Genomic DNA, 16,291 nt, shown 5'->3' with positions numbered 1-16,291 from the left:
TCCGGGGGGGGGGGGGGGGCGAATTCAGAGGGGGAGGGGCAGCGGCGAACTCGGCGGCGCGGGGGGGGCCTTTCAACCCCCCCTTCCTATAATAGCCCGTTTTTACGGGCTCAAAGGCTAGTAAAGAAATAAAATACAAAATGCAATAAAAGAACCTACAGCGATACTACACCAAACATTCCCAATAGTGGGCTCACACAACTCAGTAGCGAATTACACATTCTTCAAAACAGACACCACTAGCGAAAATGGTCCCATCAATTGAGAATGTTTGGTGTGGTCTCGTTATAGGTTCTTTTATTGCATTTTATTTCTTTATAATCCCATTTCTTTTTGCACATTTAGGGCCTCTTTTACCAAGCTGCAGTAAAAGGGGGGCCTGTTGTTGCATTGGTATGTGTTTTTGATGCGCGCCAAGGCCCTCTTTTACGGCAATGGGTAAAAGGCTGTTTTTTTTTTTTTTTTAAAGGAAATGGCCCTACACTAATCACAGGGATTTGCACATGGCCATTTCCAGGGGGTTCCTGCACTAACCCCACAGTAACACTGCCCAATTACCAGCGGGTAAGCCCCAGCACTATAAAAATACGAAATATTTTTGTAACACTGGAAATAGCACATGCGGCAAGCCCTTAAGGGCCTCTTAGTGAAGCAAGCAACAGGACTACTGAGGAAGGCTTGTTAGCTGAAACACGGCTCATGTAGGGTCTGCATCCAATCAAGTTCATGTATATAATTTATTTGCTATTTGGGATTGAGCACTTGCTAATAAAGTACTCGTCAAGATTTTTCCTAGGACATGTTTGGTCATTCTCGCTGTTTTTGTTTGTTTTTGTTTTCCATTGGTATCCTGTGGGAATGTTTGGTTTTCACTTTTTCCTCTTCCAACAGTCTGAAATTTACACATTATGATAATTTGTTTCCTTTTCCATTTATACGCAAGTCTGTGATGTCCTGTATAAGATGCATTCAATGAAGAAAACGCTGTGAATATGTGCTATGGTTGTATAGGCAAGTATAATTATGGAGGCTAATCACTTCCTGCTAACCTGGTAACTGTAAAACATGCGCAATATACAATTACCATTTATCATTGTTCACTAGTCAATTTCTTTAATGAATGGCTGTCTTCCTAAGATGATTTTTTAGTAATAAACATAAAACAAAGTACCACTGTAATTAAGAGAGCCAAACTTATTAACTGGAATACTGTGCAACCAGATAAAATTACATTAGATTCTGTCTTCTCCAATTTTAATACAAGCAAGATCAATTATGATTTTTAAAATGCAGTGTCCTGTGATGATGATGATGAACATGATAAAAATTGAACACTGTAATTTCATTAACACTAATGGATGAAAATACGAGCTGCTGGCTAATCCTATAGAAAGATAATGCAGAATGATAAAAGTTGACAGATCTTCAGCAAGAATCAACTATGCTGTTCTGTTGTCATTGATCTTCAAGACATTGTGAAAAGGTGCAAATAAGAATTCCTGAGTTCTATTAGTCTGATAAAAAAAACTGACGGTGGAAGTTCCATCACCTACCATATCGATGAGGCTCTCCTGTATTCGGTTAAGGGTGGTTCGCAATCTGCTGCTGCTCAGACCCAGTCCACTGGATTCATACTAAAAAACAAAGGAACATAGGCTAGAAAATTTTTATTTTTCCTTCCCCCAGTCACCCACCACTTTGCAGGTACTTCCTGTGAAAGTACCTGCATGACAGACACATCTAGAAATAACATACTTGACCCAAAACAGGGACAATCATAAGAGCTTCTGATGGGAGGAAGTCATCAGTTTTCTGATAAAGACTGACAAAGTGCATGTAAACAGCAAAATGTCTGTCAGGATGCCATATGATTCTAAAATTTCTCAATGCACAAGATGCTAATTTGCACTCTATGTTACTAAAAAATATATATATACATAAATATAAATTAGTAGGACTGAATGTGTCATATATGACCATGCTAAAAATGAATAGGCAAGAGGTTACACGAAAGGCTAGAATAAGACACTACAAGTTGGAAAGTGCACACTTACAATGTGACACAATGGCATGTTTCCCCATTCCTCTAATTCACAGACTCAGGTATGTCTCTGTGGGCAACACAGTGTGAACCACTTGAAAAAGCATGTCTCATTAGGGTACATGGATATTATTATTTGTTACATTTGTATCCCACATTTTCCCACCTATTTGCAGGCTCAATGTGGCTTACATAGTACCGTAACAGCGTTTGCAGTTCGGTATGAACAAATACAAGGTGATGTTATGGTAGAAAGAGGTTCAAGTATGGTGAATACATTGGGGGAATTTAGAGAGCAAGATGAACAGTTAGGATATGTCCATTACGGTCTTTGGTTTCGTTATATCGCAAGTGTCCAGGTTATTTATGTTGGGTAGGTGGGGTATGCCTGTTTTTAGGACCTTTCGGAAATTTATGGTCGACCATAGTTTTTACTACTTTAGGTAGTGCGTTCCATAGTTGTGTGCTTAAATTATTTATTCAACTATTTACTCAAATTTGCCCCTTCTCGCTACATATTAGATCTCACATCCCACTTAAATTTCATGCTTCAAAATGGCTTCTTCCCTGAGGATCATGGCAACATCCTTCTCACCCCAATACCAAAGGACACCAAGAAAAAGACCAATGATATTACCAACTACCGACCAGTTGCTTCTATCCCACTGGTAGTCAAATTAATGGAAAGCATGGTGACTAAACAACTTAAGAACTACCTGGACAAGTTTTCTATACTACACAATTCGCAATCTAGATTTCGCTCCCTCTATAGTACTGAAACTGTCTTAGTTACTCTTCTGGCCAAATTTAAGCAAGAAATAGCTGCAGGCAAAAGTATACTTCTCCTCCAATTCGATATGTCTAGCGCATTTGATATGGTTAACCATGACATTCTACTAAATCTTCTTGATCACTTTGGGATTGGCGGAAATATACTTAGATGGATTAAAGGTTTCTTATCATCTAGATCATACCAAGTAAAATCAAATTCAAACATATCATCATCGTGGAAGCAGTCTGTGGAGTCCCTCAGGGTTCACCACTATCACCAACACTCTTCAACATAATAATGATTCCTCTGGCTAAATCCTTATCCAATCTAGGCCTTAACCCGTTTATCTATGCTGATGATGTTACAATTTATATATCTTTCAGACACGACCTGACAGAAATCACCAATACAATCAAGATCGGTCTGAACACAATGGATGCATGGGCAAACTCATTCCAATTGAAACTAAACACTGAAAAGACTCATTGCCTCATCCTTTCATCTCAACACAATAAGTTTAAACCTACAACCTTAAACATCCGAAACCACTCCCTCCCTATTTTGGATAGCCTAAAACTACTCGGCATCATAATTGACTGGAACCTGACACTTGAAAGCCAAGTAAATTCCACCACAAAGAAAATGTTCCACTCAATGTGGAAACTTAAAACGTATAAAACCTTTCTTCCCACGAGATGTATTTCCCAACCTAATACAATCAATGATATTAAGCCATTTAGATTACTGCAACGGAATCTATGCAGGTTGTAAAGAACAACTAATTAAGAAACTTCAGACCGCCCAGAATACAGCAGCTAGACTGATCTTCGGAAAATCAAAATTTGAAAGTGCCAAACCCCCTCGTGAAAAATTGTATTGGCTTCCCATCAAAGAACGCATTGCCTTCAAGGTTTGCACTCTGGTCCTCAGGATTATTTACGGCGTAGTTCCTGGATACATGTTGAACCTAATAAATCTGCTACCCAGAAAAAGTACCAGTCTATCCCGAACTAACTTAAATTTACATTATCCAGACTGCAATGGTCTTAGATACAAATCAGATTATGCGTCCAGCTTCTTTTACATAAGTACACAACTGTGGAACGCACTGCCTAAAACCATGAAATCAATTCATAACCATCTTAACTTCAGGAAGTCACTGAAAACCACCTTGTTTAAGAAGGCCTACCCCTCAGACCCAACTTAATTTTCTACTTCCTGTGATACAGCAAAACTATAGACTGTATTGGACTTTTTATCATATCTTTATTGCCTCACACTCATGTTATTTATAGGTTTACTACTATTTTGTGTATTTGCATTTTACCGAACCGGAGCCTGCCTCTGTGGTATTATGTAAGCCACATTGAGCCTGCAACTAAGTGGGAAAATGTGGGATATAAATGTGTTAAATAAATAAATAAATAGGAAAAGCTGGATGCGTAAGTTGATTTGTATTTGACTCCTTTGCTGCTTGGATAATGGAGATTTAGGTATGAACGTGCTGATCGTGTGGTGTTTCTAGTTGGCAGGTCAATGAGGTCTGTCATATATCCTGGGGCTTCTCTGTAAATAATTTTGTGAACTATTGCGCAGATTTTGAAAGAGATACATTCTTTGACTGGAAGCCAGTGCAGTTTTTGTCGTAGGGGTTTGGCGCTTTAATAACGCGTTTTTCCAAATATAAGCCTGGCTGCTGTGTTTTGTGCGGTCTGAAGTTTATGATTTGTTCTTTGCATCCTGCATAGATTCCATTGTAGTAGTCTGTGTGGCTTAGTACCATTGATTGTCTCAGGTTGCGAAATACTTCCCTTGGGAGAAATGGTTTCACGCGTTTGAGTCTCCACATTGAGTGAAACATTTTCTTTATGGTGGATTTCGCTTGGTTCTCTAATGAGAGGTTCCGGTTGATTGTTACTCTGAGAATTTTCAGGCTGTCTGATACAGAGAGGGTATAACCAGGGGTGTTGATGTTTGTAGGTTTGTATGTATTGTATTGGGATGAGATAATGAGACAGTGTGTTTTTTCTGTGTTGAGTTTTAGTTGGAATGCATTTGCCCATGATTTCATGATGTTTAAGCTGAGCTTGATTTCACTGGTGATTTCTGCCAGATCGTGTTTGTAGGGGGTGAATATTGTAATGTTATCAGCATAGATGAATGGGTTAAGGCCTTGGGTGGATAAGGTCTTGGCTAGTGGGTCATCATGAGGTTGAAAAGGATCGGTGATAGTGGTGATCCTTGCGGTACTCCGCAGTCTGGTTTCCAAGGTGATGATATGTTTGTGATTTCACTTGATATGATCTGGTGGTTAGGAAACCTTGATCCATTTGAGAGTGTTTCCACCGATTCCAAAGTACTCTAGAAGTCTTAATAGTATATTATGGTTGACCATGTCCAACGCACTGGACATGTCAAATTGGAGGAGAATGCTTTTACCTATTGCTATTTCCTGCTTGAATTTAGTTAGGAGAGTAATTAATACTGTTTTGGTGCTGTGTAGGAGCGAAATTCTGATTGTGAGTCGTGTAGTATTGTGAATTTACTTATGTAATCATTAAGCTGTTTGTTTACTAAGCCTTCCATTAGTTTAACTACCAATGGGATAGATGCTACTGGGCGGTAGTTGGTGATGTCATTTGTTTTTTTCTTGGTGTCTTTTGGTATTGGGGTGAGTAGGATCAGGGCTGGTCTTAGGCACAGGCGACCGAGGCGGCCGCATAGGGCCCCGTGCCTAAGGGGGCCCCGCACCTCAACTCTGCCTCCGACCTCCGCTCAGCCGCTCCGCTCCTGCCACCGGCGCCCACCCCCGGCTTGGGCCCACTGAGCCCGCCGTCAGCTCCCGCCTCCCCGGACCCAGACAGTAACTTGCAGCGAGCCAGCGATGGCCCCGACAGACAGTTGCAGCGACGGCTCACCTCCAGCTTTTCACTTCCCGCTCAATGTCCCGCCTTCTGATGAGGTATTTCCTGTGTCCGCGAGGGCGGGAGTCACTGAGCGGGAAAAGCTGGAGCCAGGTCTGAGGTGAGCCATCGCTGTGGTGTGAGCGAGTGCGTGCAGTGGAGCGAGCAAAGCAACAGACAGGGCTACAGTTTGTGCCATTAAGGCAGCAAGGTATGATAGCTTTTTTTTTTTCTTACAGTAACCTTTCTAAATTAAAGTGGTCTTGAACTGCGAATGGAACCTGATGATTCGTCATGTTGCCTGTCTCTGTGGTTTGAAATGTTCAGCTGTATGTCCATTTTTGTCAAAGGTTTTGGGACCCTTGCTTCCAGTGAGCCACAGTAATCCCCTTCTTCCCCTTTCAGTCCCTGCCCACCTTTACCCATAGATATCCTTTTAATCTTTTACCTCCCTTCTTCTTTTTTTTTTTTTTGTTTCTTTATTAACTTTTTATAATTTACAAGATAAACTTACAAATGGCAATACAGCAGTAATTATTACAGAGATTGCTATAATCTATACAAACAAAACATGTCCAACCTTTCTGGTATTAGCATTCTCCAAAAAGTAAAACAAAACATATTAGAAATAATTCTTGCTTTCTTAGACCCCAATCCTATATTGGAGAGGAGTAGCTGATCTAAGGAAAAAAAAAATAGGTAATACTTAAGGATAAATGGCCTGGCTCCAAAACCTCCAGCATTATATAATTATACCTTATTTACTCAACACTAACTATTTGGGCAACTTTTTACTTTCTATAAACAATTTAAGCTGATCTGGCTCAAAAAAACCATATTTATTTCCCAAATATTTAATACAGCATTTACATGGATATGCCAACAGGAATGTAGCTCCCATTGCTTTAACCTCTTCTCTGTAAACAAGAAAAGCTTTTCTACGGTCTTGTGTAGATCTAATCACATCTGGAAAAATCCAGATTTTTTGACCACAAAATGTTTTATGGGAATTTTTAAAATATAGTCTTAATAAAGCATTCATGTCCTGTTCAAAGACAAATGACACCAAAAGAGTCTTTCGTGTAGTTACCTCTGATATAGATTCTTCTAACAGGGCAGAAATATCTTGTAAATTCAATTCAAAATTCAGATTATTTTCAAATTGGATTCACCTTGGAATTTTTAGAGTCAGGCAAATAATAGATTTTGTTGATTGGTAGTATTGCAGTTTGAGGGTATGCCAAGACTTCAAGCAAATATTTTTTCAGAAAATCAATTGGTGAAATTCCAATTGAAGCAGGAAAATTTAGAAACCGCAAATTTAATCGTCTATTATAATTTTCAAGATGTTCCAACTTTAAAGAAACTTTGATTTTATCCTTAATCAGAGCATCCGTTAACGTTTTCAAAGAAGAGATTTCAGATTTCTGAGTAGATGTTTCAGATTTAATATTTTCAAGAGCTGAAGTTAAAGTATCTATTTTATTTACCAGTAAAGCCGTTTTTGCGAAGTTTTTGTAACCGCAGCAGTAAGTTGTTGAATAGCTGACCAAATAGTTTGAAGAGTAACCGCTTATGGAGCAACAAGCTCCGTGTTCGTAATGTCTGCTTCCTGAGGTAGAGCACCACTGTCTGAGGGCCTCTGGTTACCGACTTCCAGTTCCATCGTGTCCTCCTCACTCGTCCGAAGGAGAGCAGGACAAAGCGGCGGATTAAGGTCTGGTGGGGACCGAGATGTCTCGACCCCTAAGGGAGATGTCGCTCCTTCGACAAGACCACAAGCAGGATCCCTCTCACCAGAGTTTATTGGGGTGCTGGAGACGAAACGCAGAAGCGTTTGCTGACCGGGGGTAGGTATTCGGGTCGACGGTAGTAGACCTTTTACCACCCCCTTTCTCTTAGTATGCGGCATAATGGTAAGCGGAAAAGGTAAGGCAACAGAGTTTCAGCTCATGCGACTGCGAAGTCTCAAGCTAGAGCCGCCATCTTGACTCCTCCCCCGTTGTCTTTTACCTCCCTTCTTCAATGCACCTTAATTTTATTAATTCTTCCTTCTGAGCCTTACTCATCCTCCCCTAAGTGGTCCCATATGCCTCATCCTTCCCCAGGGTTCACCCCAAGTCTCACCTGTACTCCACTACACCTCAAGTCACCCTCCACCCTCCCAGTATCATTTATTCTCTTACTAGTGCTGCCAAACATCCCCATCCATCTTCCTACCTTAGTGCTCTCCCACTCCAGATCCTGTTATCCTTTCCCAATATTTATGTCCAAGCCTCTGATCTCCCCAGTAGCCTGTATTACAGCCTTAGTCATCCTTGCTGCAGTGCTCCCCTAACTTCATTCATCCTTCCGCTCTCACTCATCCTGCCTCCCCAGTGTTTCCCCTATTGTTAGTCACTTAATTTCTCCACTGCTTCCCCAGGTATCTCCCTTCTACTCTCCACATCCAGTGACTCTCCCCTCTTCACCTCCCTCCAGCATCTTTCCCTAATCTTATCAATGGGGTGGCGCTACGGTGGGGGGGGGGGGGGGGGGGGCTAGGATGGGGCCCCACCAAATTGGTCTGCACAGGGCCCCGCACTTGCTAAGACCAGCCCTGAGTAGGATGTTGCCTTTTTCTTTAGAGAAGATGCCTTGTTGAAGCATGAAGTTTAGGTGGGATGTGAGGTCTGTTATGAAGCGGTGGGGGGCAGATTTTATTAAGTAGCTGGGGCAGGTATCCAATTGACAGTGGCTGTTGGAGTACCTCTTAATCGCCTGGGTAACTGTATCGGCGGTGGGGAGAGCGAAATTCGACCAGATTCGGTCTGCTGGGTATTCACCAGGAGTTGGGTCTAGTCCATTGATGAAGTTTTCGATGTCCGTGTTGTCCTGAGGTAGAGTTTTGCGTAGGTTTGCAATTTTTTCGTTGAAGTATTTAGCAAGGTTGTCTGCAGATGGGATGTCCGTGTTGGTTGTAGTGACCGGCATTGTGTCTAGTAGTTTATTAACGAAATGATATAGTTTCTTGGTATTTTTGTAATCTGGTCCTATTTTAGTTTTGTAGTATGACCTTTTGGTCTGTCTTATTGCGTATTTGTATTTCCTTTGTATTTGTTTCCCTGCGTTGAGTGTATGCTCATCTTTTATTTTTTTCCATGCACGTTCCAGTTTTCAGGATTGTGTTTTTAATTTTTTCAGTTCTTCATTGAACCACGGTATCGAGTTGTGTCTGCGTGAAGTTCTTGTTTGTAAGGGTGCTATTTCGTCTAATATGTGTCTACATCTTTTGTCCCATTCTGAGAGGTAGTATATATGGAGTCCGTTTGTACTGTCCAATCGTTATTGTATATCTGTTGCCAGAATGTATCCGAGTCTATTTGGCCTCTCGTGGTGTAGGTTGTATGTTCTCGCATGTGGAGAGAACCCCTTTCCGCAATTTTAGGGATAGGTTTAGTTTGTAATGATCGGTTCATGGCGTTTCTGTCCAATTAGTTTCTGTTATTATTATGTTCTGGTCAGTGGACAGTTTGTGTGAGATGGGGTCGAGTGTGTGCCCTTTCGCATGGGTTGTTCGCATGTGTGGCCACGTAAGATCACATAAATGAAGGAAGTCCTTGCATTCTCGTGCATTGGTAGTCTGTAAAACAGGACACAGTTGAGGTGGTCGAGCAGGGTTTTATGATGAATTCTGATTGAGGCTATTTCGAGATGGGTTGTTATAGATTCCACAGTGGTTTTGATGGTGAGATGAGAATGGTATATAAGCGCTATGCCTCCTCCTCTTTTTTCCTTTCTGGTCCAGTGAGTGATTTTGTGTGGGTGGGTATGGTGATCCAAATGGATGAACCCTCCCCAATAGGCACTATCTCTTATGTGAAATGCATATAAAAAAATGGATAATACTGGCACCAATCCAAAAGCAGCTGAAGTGGAAAGGATCATAAAATACTATGCTACACAACTAACAGGTGACGATTAGCTATCTGGATAATTACTAAAGGGTGAATGGAGACTGGGATTTCTGGTGATGGTATGCTGAAGGGATGAAATGTCCTGTGGGGGCTCCTACCATTTATGTTTGAATTCTGATCTTGTAGCAGTCCTGGAAATCAGGAAAGCAAATTGCCTTCATCGGATCAGTATGCCTCTGAAGAATCTGAAAAGTGAGAAAAACACCAATGCTGCCCAAAAAAGTGGGGGGAAGACTGTGACAACAAATGATGGAGTGTCTCCCTCTTTGAAATGGGGTTGTAGCTGTAAGTGGGCGTCTGGCCCTGCAGACCAGGGTGAGATGGGGTTTCACTCAAATGCCAAGCAACAGTCCACAGCAGACATAGATATAATTCAGAGCGCCATTAAGAAGGGGAATGCTCTTGGTGGCAAGACCGAACTAGAACTGGGAGGAGTTTGGACACATTCAGGCCGAGCAGAGAGAGATGGTGGACAGGGTTGATCATGTGGAACAAGGACTGAAGATGAGATGGCAGTATGGAAGAAGGACTGATTTGCAAGCGGGGGTGATACAGACCCTGACTCAGAAGTTAGATGATCTGGAGAACAGATCTAGAAGATGTAATATCAGAGTCATGAGAGTTCCAGAGGGAGTTGAGAAAGGCACCCAGTGAATTTTCCTGACATAGATATTTAAGGAACTTGCATTCCCAGCACTGCAAGATCATCCTGTGGTGGAGACGGCACATCAAGTATTGGGGAAGCCTCTCCATTCTGGAGGGTGGCAACAGATGTTCCTCATGAAGATATTAATATTTCAGGACTTTAGTGTGGAATTAGACAGTAGATACCAACAATTCAGAGAAGCAAAAAAAATGTACAAGGAATTCAGCTAGCTCTGCTCTATCCTGCTAGACTGAAATTTGGTGGCAGTCATATACAGATGCAAAGTAAGATTACAAAACAAAATCCTGGTGATACATTTCCCAGGTGACAACCCAACCCCCCCCCCCCCCCCCCTCCTTTCCACCAGAGATGACTGGGAGAGGAGCATGGAATGGGTGCCAGGCATACAATGACAACTAAAGAAGGCCAACCAACTGCGTGAGATGTCAAGCTCCTTTGCCCATAGCGATATTGAAGAAGAGCCAAATGAACACTAAACTTTTACACAGATGTTAAAGAAAGACTTTTTTGCCTTCCTAGAACCTGAGCAATGGGAAACTGCTGAAGGAATGAGAAAAAGATTGTTACACACATATCTTACCAACAAGGAGACCAGAGAAACACTAACCACTTCATACAGGTAACAATTCTTCATGATTAAACACTAGCATCATAAACAGTGCAGTCAGCAATTTGCCAGAATACCAACCACATATAGGCAGCTATATATGATGCAATCTTGGAAGATTGTCAATACATGATTATGACTATGCTTCAGCCACAATTATAAAACCACTCAAGACTGCATCATATAAAACTGCCTGTTTGTGGTTAGCAAGATGTAGTGCTAAGAACATAAGAATAGCCATACTGGGTCAGACCAATGGTCTATCTAGTCCAGATTCATGCTTCCAACAGTGGCCAATACAGAATACAAGTACCTGGCAGAAACCCAAGTAGCAGCAACATTGCATGCTACCAATCCCAAGATAAACAGTGGCTTCCCCATGTCTATCTCAATAGCAGACTATGGACTTATCCTCCAGGAACTTGTACAAAACTTTTCTAAACCCAGATAAGTTAACCGATGTTTACCACATCCTCCGCCAACGAGTTCCAGAGCTTAACTATTCTTTGAGTGAAAAATATTTCCTTCTATTCGTTTTAAAAGTATTTCAACGTAACTTCATTGAGTATCCCCTAGTCAGTGGCGTAGCTAGGGTAGTTGACACCCGGGGCCGGTCATTTTTTAACACCCCCCCCCCCAAATCCAGTACTAGGCATACCGAGAATACATAGGCATACCGAGAATACATAGGCATACCTATAGCGCAATTCTACCATACCATAAGCAGTAATTTCTACAAGTCACACAAGCATCTTAAACGCTACAGTGAGCACTAGAACATCAATTCACCTATTGTAAAACGAAAACAGACAGATTAGTACAGATCGTCGATCCTGCACAGTCAATGCCAACCGAAAGCCATGTCTTTTTCACAAACACAGATACACCCTAATCCACTATAGAATAAGTAATCATAAACTTTCTATTTAGACAAAAATTAAACTGAACCCCCGATGCCAGACTCTGCATACAATGCAACATCACAGAAACAGAAAATGTCCCCTAGTACTGTGCAAAATATAAAATTTGAAAAAACTAACAAATCCAATCACTTTACAAATTAACAAATAGAAATAAAACAAATATAGAAAATAAAATACCATTTTATTGGACTAATACATTTAGCTTTCAGAGGCCAAAACCTCCTTCCTCAGGTCAATACAGTATAGTGCTGTTATAGTATCCTATCCTGACCTGAGGAAGGGGGTTTTGTTCTCTGAAAGTTAAGTCAAAATGTATTAAAAATTTGTCCAATAAAATGATTACCTTATTTATATGTTCTATTTATAAACATTTATTAACACATAAACACAGACACAATACTATAAAATAAAAAAATATATTTTATTTACAGTTTGTTGTCTCTGGTTTCTGCTTTCCTCATCTTCTTGTCACTGTCTTCCTTCCATCCAGCATCTGTCTTTGCTCTTTCTCTGAAATCCAGTGTCTGCCCTCTCTAATGTCCCTTCCATCCAGTGTCTGCCTTCTCTCTCTGCCCCTTCCATTCACCATCTGCCCTCTTTCTCTCTCCCCCTTCCACCCACCATCTGCCCTTTCTCTCTGCCTCTTCGATCTGTCTGCCCTCCCTCTCCCATCCATCCAGGGTCTGCCCTCCCTCTCCCATCCATCCAGGGTCTGCCTTCCCTCACACACTCCCCTTCCATCCAGGGTCTGTCCCCTCTCTCTGCCCCCTCTTTCCACCTGCACCTAGTTCCAGTTCCAGCCCACATCTCCCACCTGCCACCCTTTTCAGCCCCACTATCCCACCAGTCCCCAGCCCTTTTCTCCCATCAGTCCTGGGCTTCAGCCCCCAGCCACTTCTCCCTGTCCCCTTTTCAGCCCCTAGGTTCAACCCCAGCCCTTTTCTCTTACCAGTCCCGAGCTTCAGCCCCAGCCACTTCTCCCTGTCCCCTTTAAAGCCCCCAGTCCCCACAGTATCAGCCCCTGCCCCTTTTCAGCCCCCAGTTCCAGACCCCTTCTCCCATGAGCACTTCCCTCCCCAGTCCCCTTATCCCCTCTGAGCACCCCCACCCCTCCCCAATCCCCATTCTCCCCTCTGAGCACCCCCACCCTCTCCAATCTCCTTCTCACCTCTGAGCATCCCTCCTCTGAACTCCCCCACCCCTCCCCAATCCCCATTCTCCCCTCTGAGCACCCCACCCTCTCCAATCCCCTTCTCCCCTCTGAGCACCCCTCCTCTGAACTCCCCCACCCCCTCTCCAATCCCCATTCTCCCCTCTGAGCACCCCCACCCTCTCCAATCCCCATTCTCCCCTCTGAGCTCCCCCCCCCCGACCTAGTCCCGTCCCCCCTCCATTGAAGCCACAGAGCGCTCTTCTCCTGCCACCGCCTGCCTTTTTCTTTTCTTTTTTTTTAATCCGTGCAGCCACGCAGGCAGCGCTTCGCGTCTGCCCTGTGTGTGCTGCTGTGAAAGAAGTAAATCGCCAGCGCTGGCTTCGGGCCTTCCCTCGATGTCCCGCCCTCTTGTGAGGTAACTTCCTATTTCCTCGAGGGCAGGACATCGAGGGAAGCCCCGAAGCCAGCGCTGACGATTTATTTCTTTCATAGCACACGCAGGGCAGACGCGAAGCGCTGCCTGTGTGGCTGCACAAATTAAAAAAAAAAAAAAAGGCAGGTGGTGGCAGGAGAGAGACGCGACGGAGCACCCCCCACCCGCGGGCACCCGGGGCGGACCGCCCCGCCCTTGCTACGCCACTGCCCCTAGTCTTAGTACTTTTTGAAACAGTAAAAAATTGATTCACTTCTACTCGTTCTCCACCACTCAGGATTTTGTAAACCTCAATCATATCTCCGTTCAGCCATCTCTTTTTCAAACTGAAGAGCTCTAAACTCTTTAGCCTTTCCTCATATGAGTTGAGGAGTAGCCTAGTGGTTAGCACAGAGGCCTGAGAACCTGGGGAAATGGGTATGATTCCCATTGCAGCTCCTTGCAACTCTGGGCAAGTCACTTAACCCTCAATTGCCCCAAGGTACAAAAAAGTACCTGTATATAACATGTAACCCTCTGATTGTAACCACAGAAAGGTAGTATATCAAGTCCCATCCTTTTCCACTTCATATGAGAGGAATTCCATTTCCTTTATCATTTTTGTCTCTCTTCTTTGACCTCCGATATATCTTTTTTTGAGATACGGCAACCAGAATTGAATGCAATACTCAAGGTGAGGTCCCATCTTGGAGCAATACAGAGGATTACAGTATTCTCAGTCTTATTTACCATTCCTTGCCTAATAATTCCTAGCATTGTTTGCTTTTTTGCTTGCCGCCACACACTGGGCCGAAGATTTCAGCATATTGTATACAATGACACTTGGATCTTTTCCTTGGGTGTTGACTCCCAAGGTGAACCCTAGCATCAGATAAATATGATTCCGATTATTCCTCCCAATGTGCATTACTTTGCATTTGTCCAAATGAAATTTCATCTGCAATTTGGATGCCCAGTCTTCCAATTTCCTAAGGTCTTCCTACAATTTTTCACAGTCTGCATACGTTTTAACAACTTTAAATCTGCAGATGATACAAAATTATTCAATCACCTCACCGATTTCCAGACCATTTATAAATATGTTAAATGGCACCGGTCCTGGAACAGATCCTTGCGGCACTCCATTATTCCACATCCTCCATTGAAAAAAATGACCATTTAACCCTACCCTCTGTTTTCTGTCCAGTAACCAATTCCTAATCCACACCAGAACCTTGCCTCCTATCCCATGACTTTAATTTTCTCAGGAGTCTCTCATGAGGAACTTTGTCAAAAGCTTTCTGAAAACTTAAATACACTAAATCAGACAGTTCATCTTTATGGACATGTTTATTCATGCCTTCAAAGAAATGAAGCAAATTGGTGAGGCAAGGCTTCCCTTGGCTGAATCCATGCTGACTCTGTCCTACTAAACCATATTTGTGTGTTGCATAATTTTATTCTTTATAATAGTTTCCACTATTTTGCCTGGCACTGACATCAGGCTTACTGGACGGTAATTTCCCGGATCACCCCGGAACCTTTTTAAAAAATTGGAATTACACTGGCTACCCTCCAATCTTCAGGTACTATGGATGATTTTAACGACTGGTTACAGATCACTAGCAGCAGATCAGCAATTTCATGTTAGAATTCTTAAAGTACCCTTGGATGCATGCCATCTGGTCCAGGTGATTTACTACTCTAAAATTTGTCTATTTGGATCAGTACGTGTTCCAGGTTCACTGAGATTTCTTTATGTTCCTCTGCATCATCACCATAGAAAACAATTTGGTACAGATAGATCTCTTATATTTTCTTCTGTAAAGACTGAAGCAAAGAATTCACTCAGTCTCTCCGCTATGGCCTTGTCCTCCCTGAGCACCCCGTTTGCTCCTTCACAGGCTTTCTGCTTCTGATGTACCTGAAAAAGTTGTTACTGTGAGTTTTTGCCTCTGCAGCAAGATTCTCTTCATATTCTCTTTTAGCCTTCTTTGTTAATGCTTTGCATCTAACTTGCCTTTCTTCATTCAGATTCTTTTTCCATTCTTTGGAGGATTTTTTTTTTGGCTCTAATAGCCTCTTTCACTTCACCTTTTTACCATGCCAGCTTTCATTTGTTCTACTTTTCACCTTTGTAAAAACGTGGAATGCATCTGGTCTGAGCTTCTAAGAGGGTATTTTTAAACAACATCCATGCCTGATTTAATTTCCTAACCTTTGTGGCTGATCCTTTTAGCTTCTTTTTAACAAATTTTCTCATTTTATCAGTCGCCCTTTCGAAAATTAAATGCTGCTACACAATTTCCTTTGCAAATTCACTCCAGATATTAGCTCAAATTTGATCAGGTTCTGATCATCATTTCCCAGCAGACCTGACACTATTTCTTCTCATAGAATGCCCTGCATACCACTAAGGACTAGATCTAAAATAAATACCCCTTTTGTCGGTTCCTGGACCAGTTGCTCCAAGAAGCAGTCATTTATTATATCTTGGAATTTTACTTCCCTAGCACTCCCTGATGGTAACATTTATCCAGTCAATATTGGGGTAACTGAAATCACTCCTTTGTAAATGCTATCCAAATAGTACAGATTGATAGTCACTGTTGAACAAGGGCCAATATAATAGTCCAAACTCTTTAAAAAAAATGGAGAAAAAAGGCCTCATTGAGAAAAAGCATAGCCTTCAAAAGATGAAACAGCCAGCTCTATATTCTTTCATCAGCCAGAAAAATTCCACTCAAATGTCTTCTTTGTATCAGAGTCTACAATTGTTTCACATTATTATCATAAGTACAATCTCTAAATACTTCAATAATGTGCATTATTTCCACCACTGCTACTTTAATAGTTC

At 42.2% G+C, this 16,291-nt stretch overlaps 1 protein-coding gene across 7 annotated transcripts in view; it reads right to left on the bottom strand.

Moving 5' to 3' along the window:
* VPS50 (VPS50 subunit of EARP/GARPII complex) overlaps positions 1 to 16,291 on the bottom strand; it is a 463,388-nt gene that overhangs the window by 99,184 nt on the left and 347,913 nt on the right. For all 7 annotated transcript variants that reach the window (XM_030200504.1, XM_030200521.1, XM_030200476.1 and 4 more), the window contains one exon: positions 1,554 to 1,634. In XM_030200504.1, coding sequence (XP_030056364.1) covers positions 1,554 to 1,634 — 81 coding nt within the window. The remainder of the gene's footprint in view (positions 1 to 1,553; positions 1,635 to 16,291) is intronic.

This window comes from Microcaecilia unicolor, chromosome 1, assembly GCF_901765095.1.
Source record: "Microcaecilia unicolor chromosome 1, aMicUni1.1, whole genome shotgun sequence".
In the NCBI taxonomy this organism is placed as follows: domain Eukaryota; kingdom Metazoa; phylum Chordata; class Amphibia; order Gymnophiona; family Siphonopidae; genus Microcaecilia; species Microcaecilia unicolor.
The sequence above is the reverse complement of the archived record's forward strand: the minus strand, read 5'-3'. Positions and strand labels throughout refer to the sequence as shown.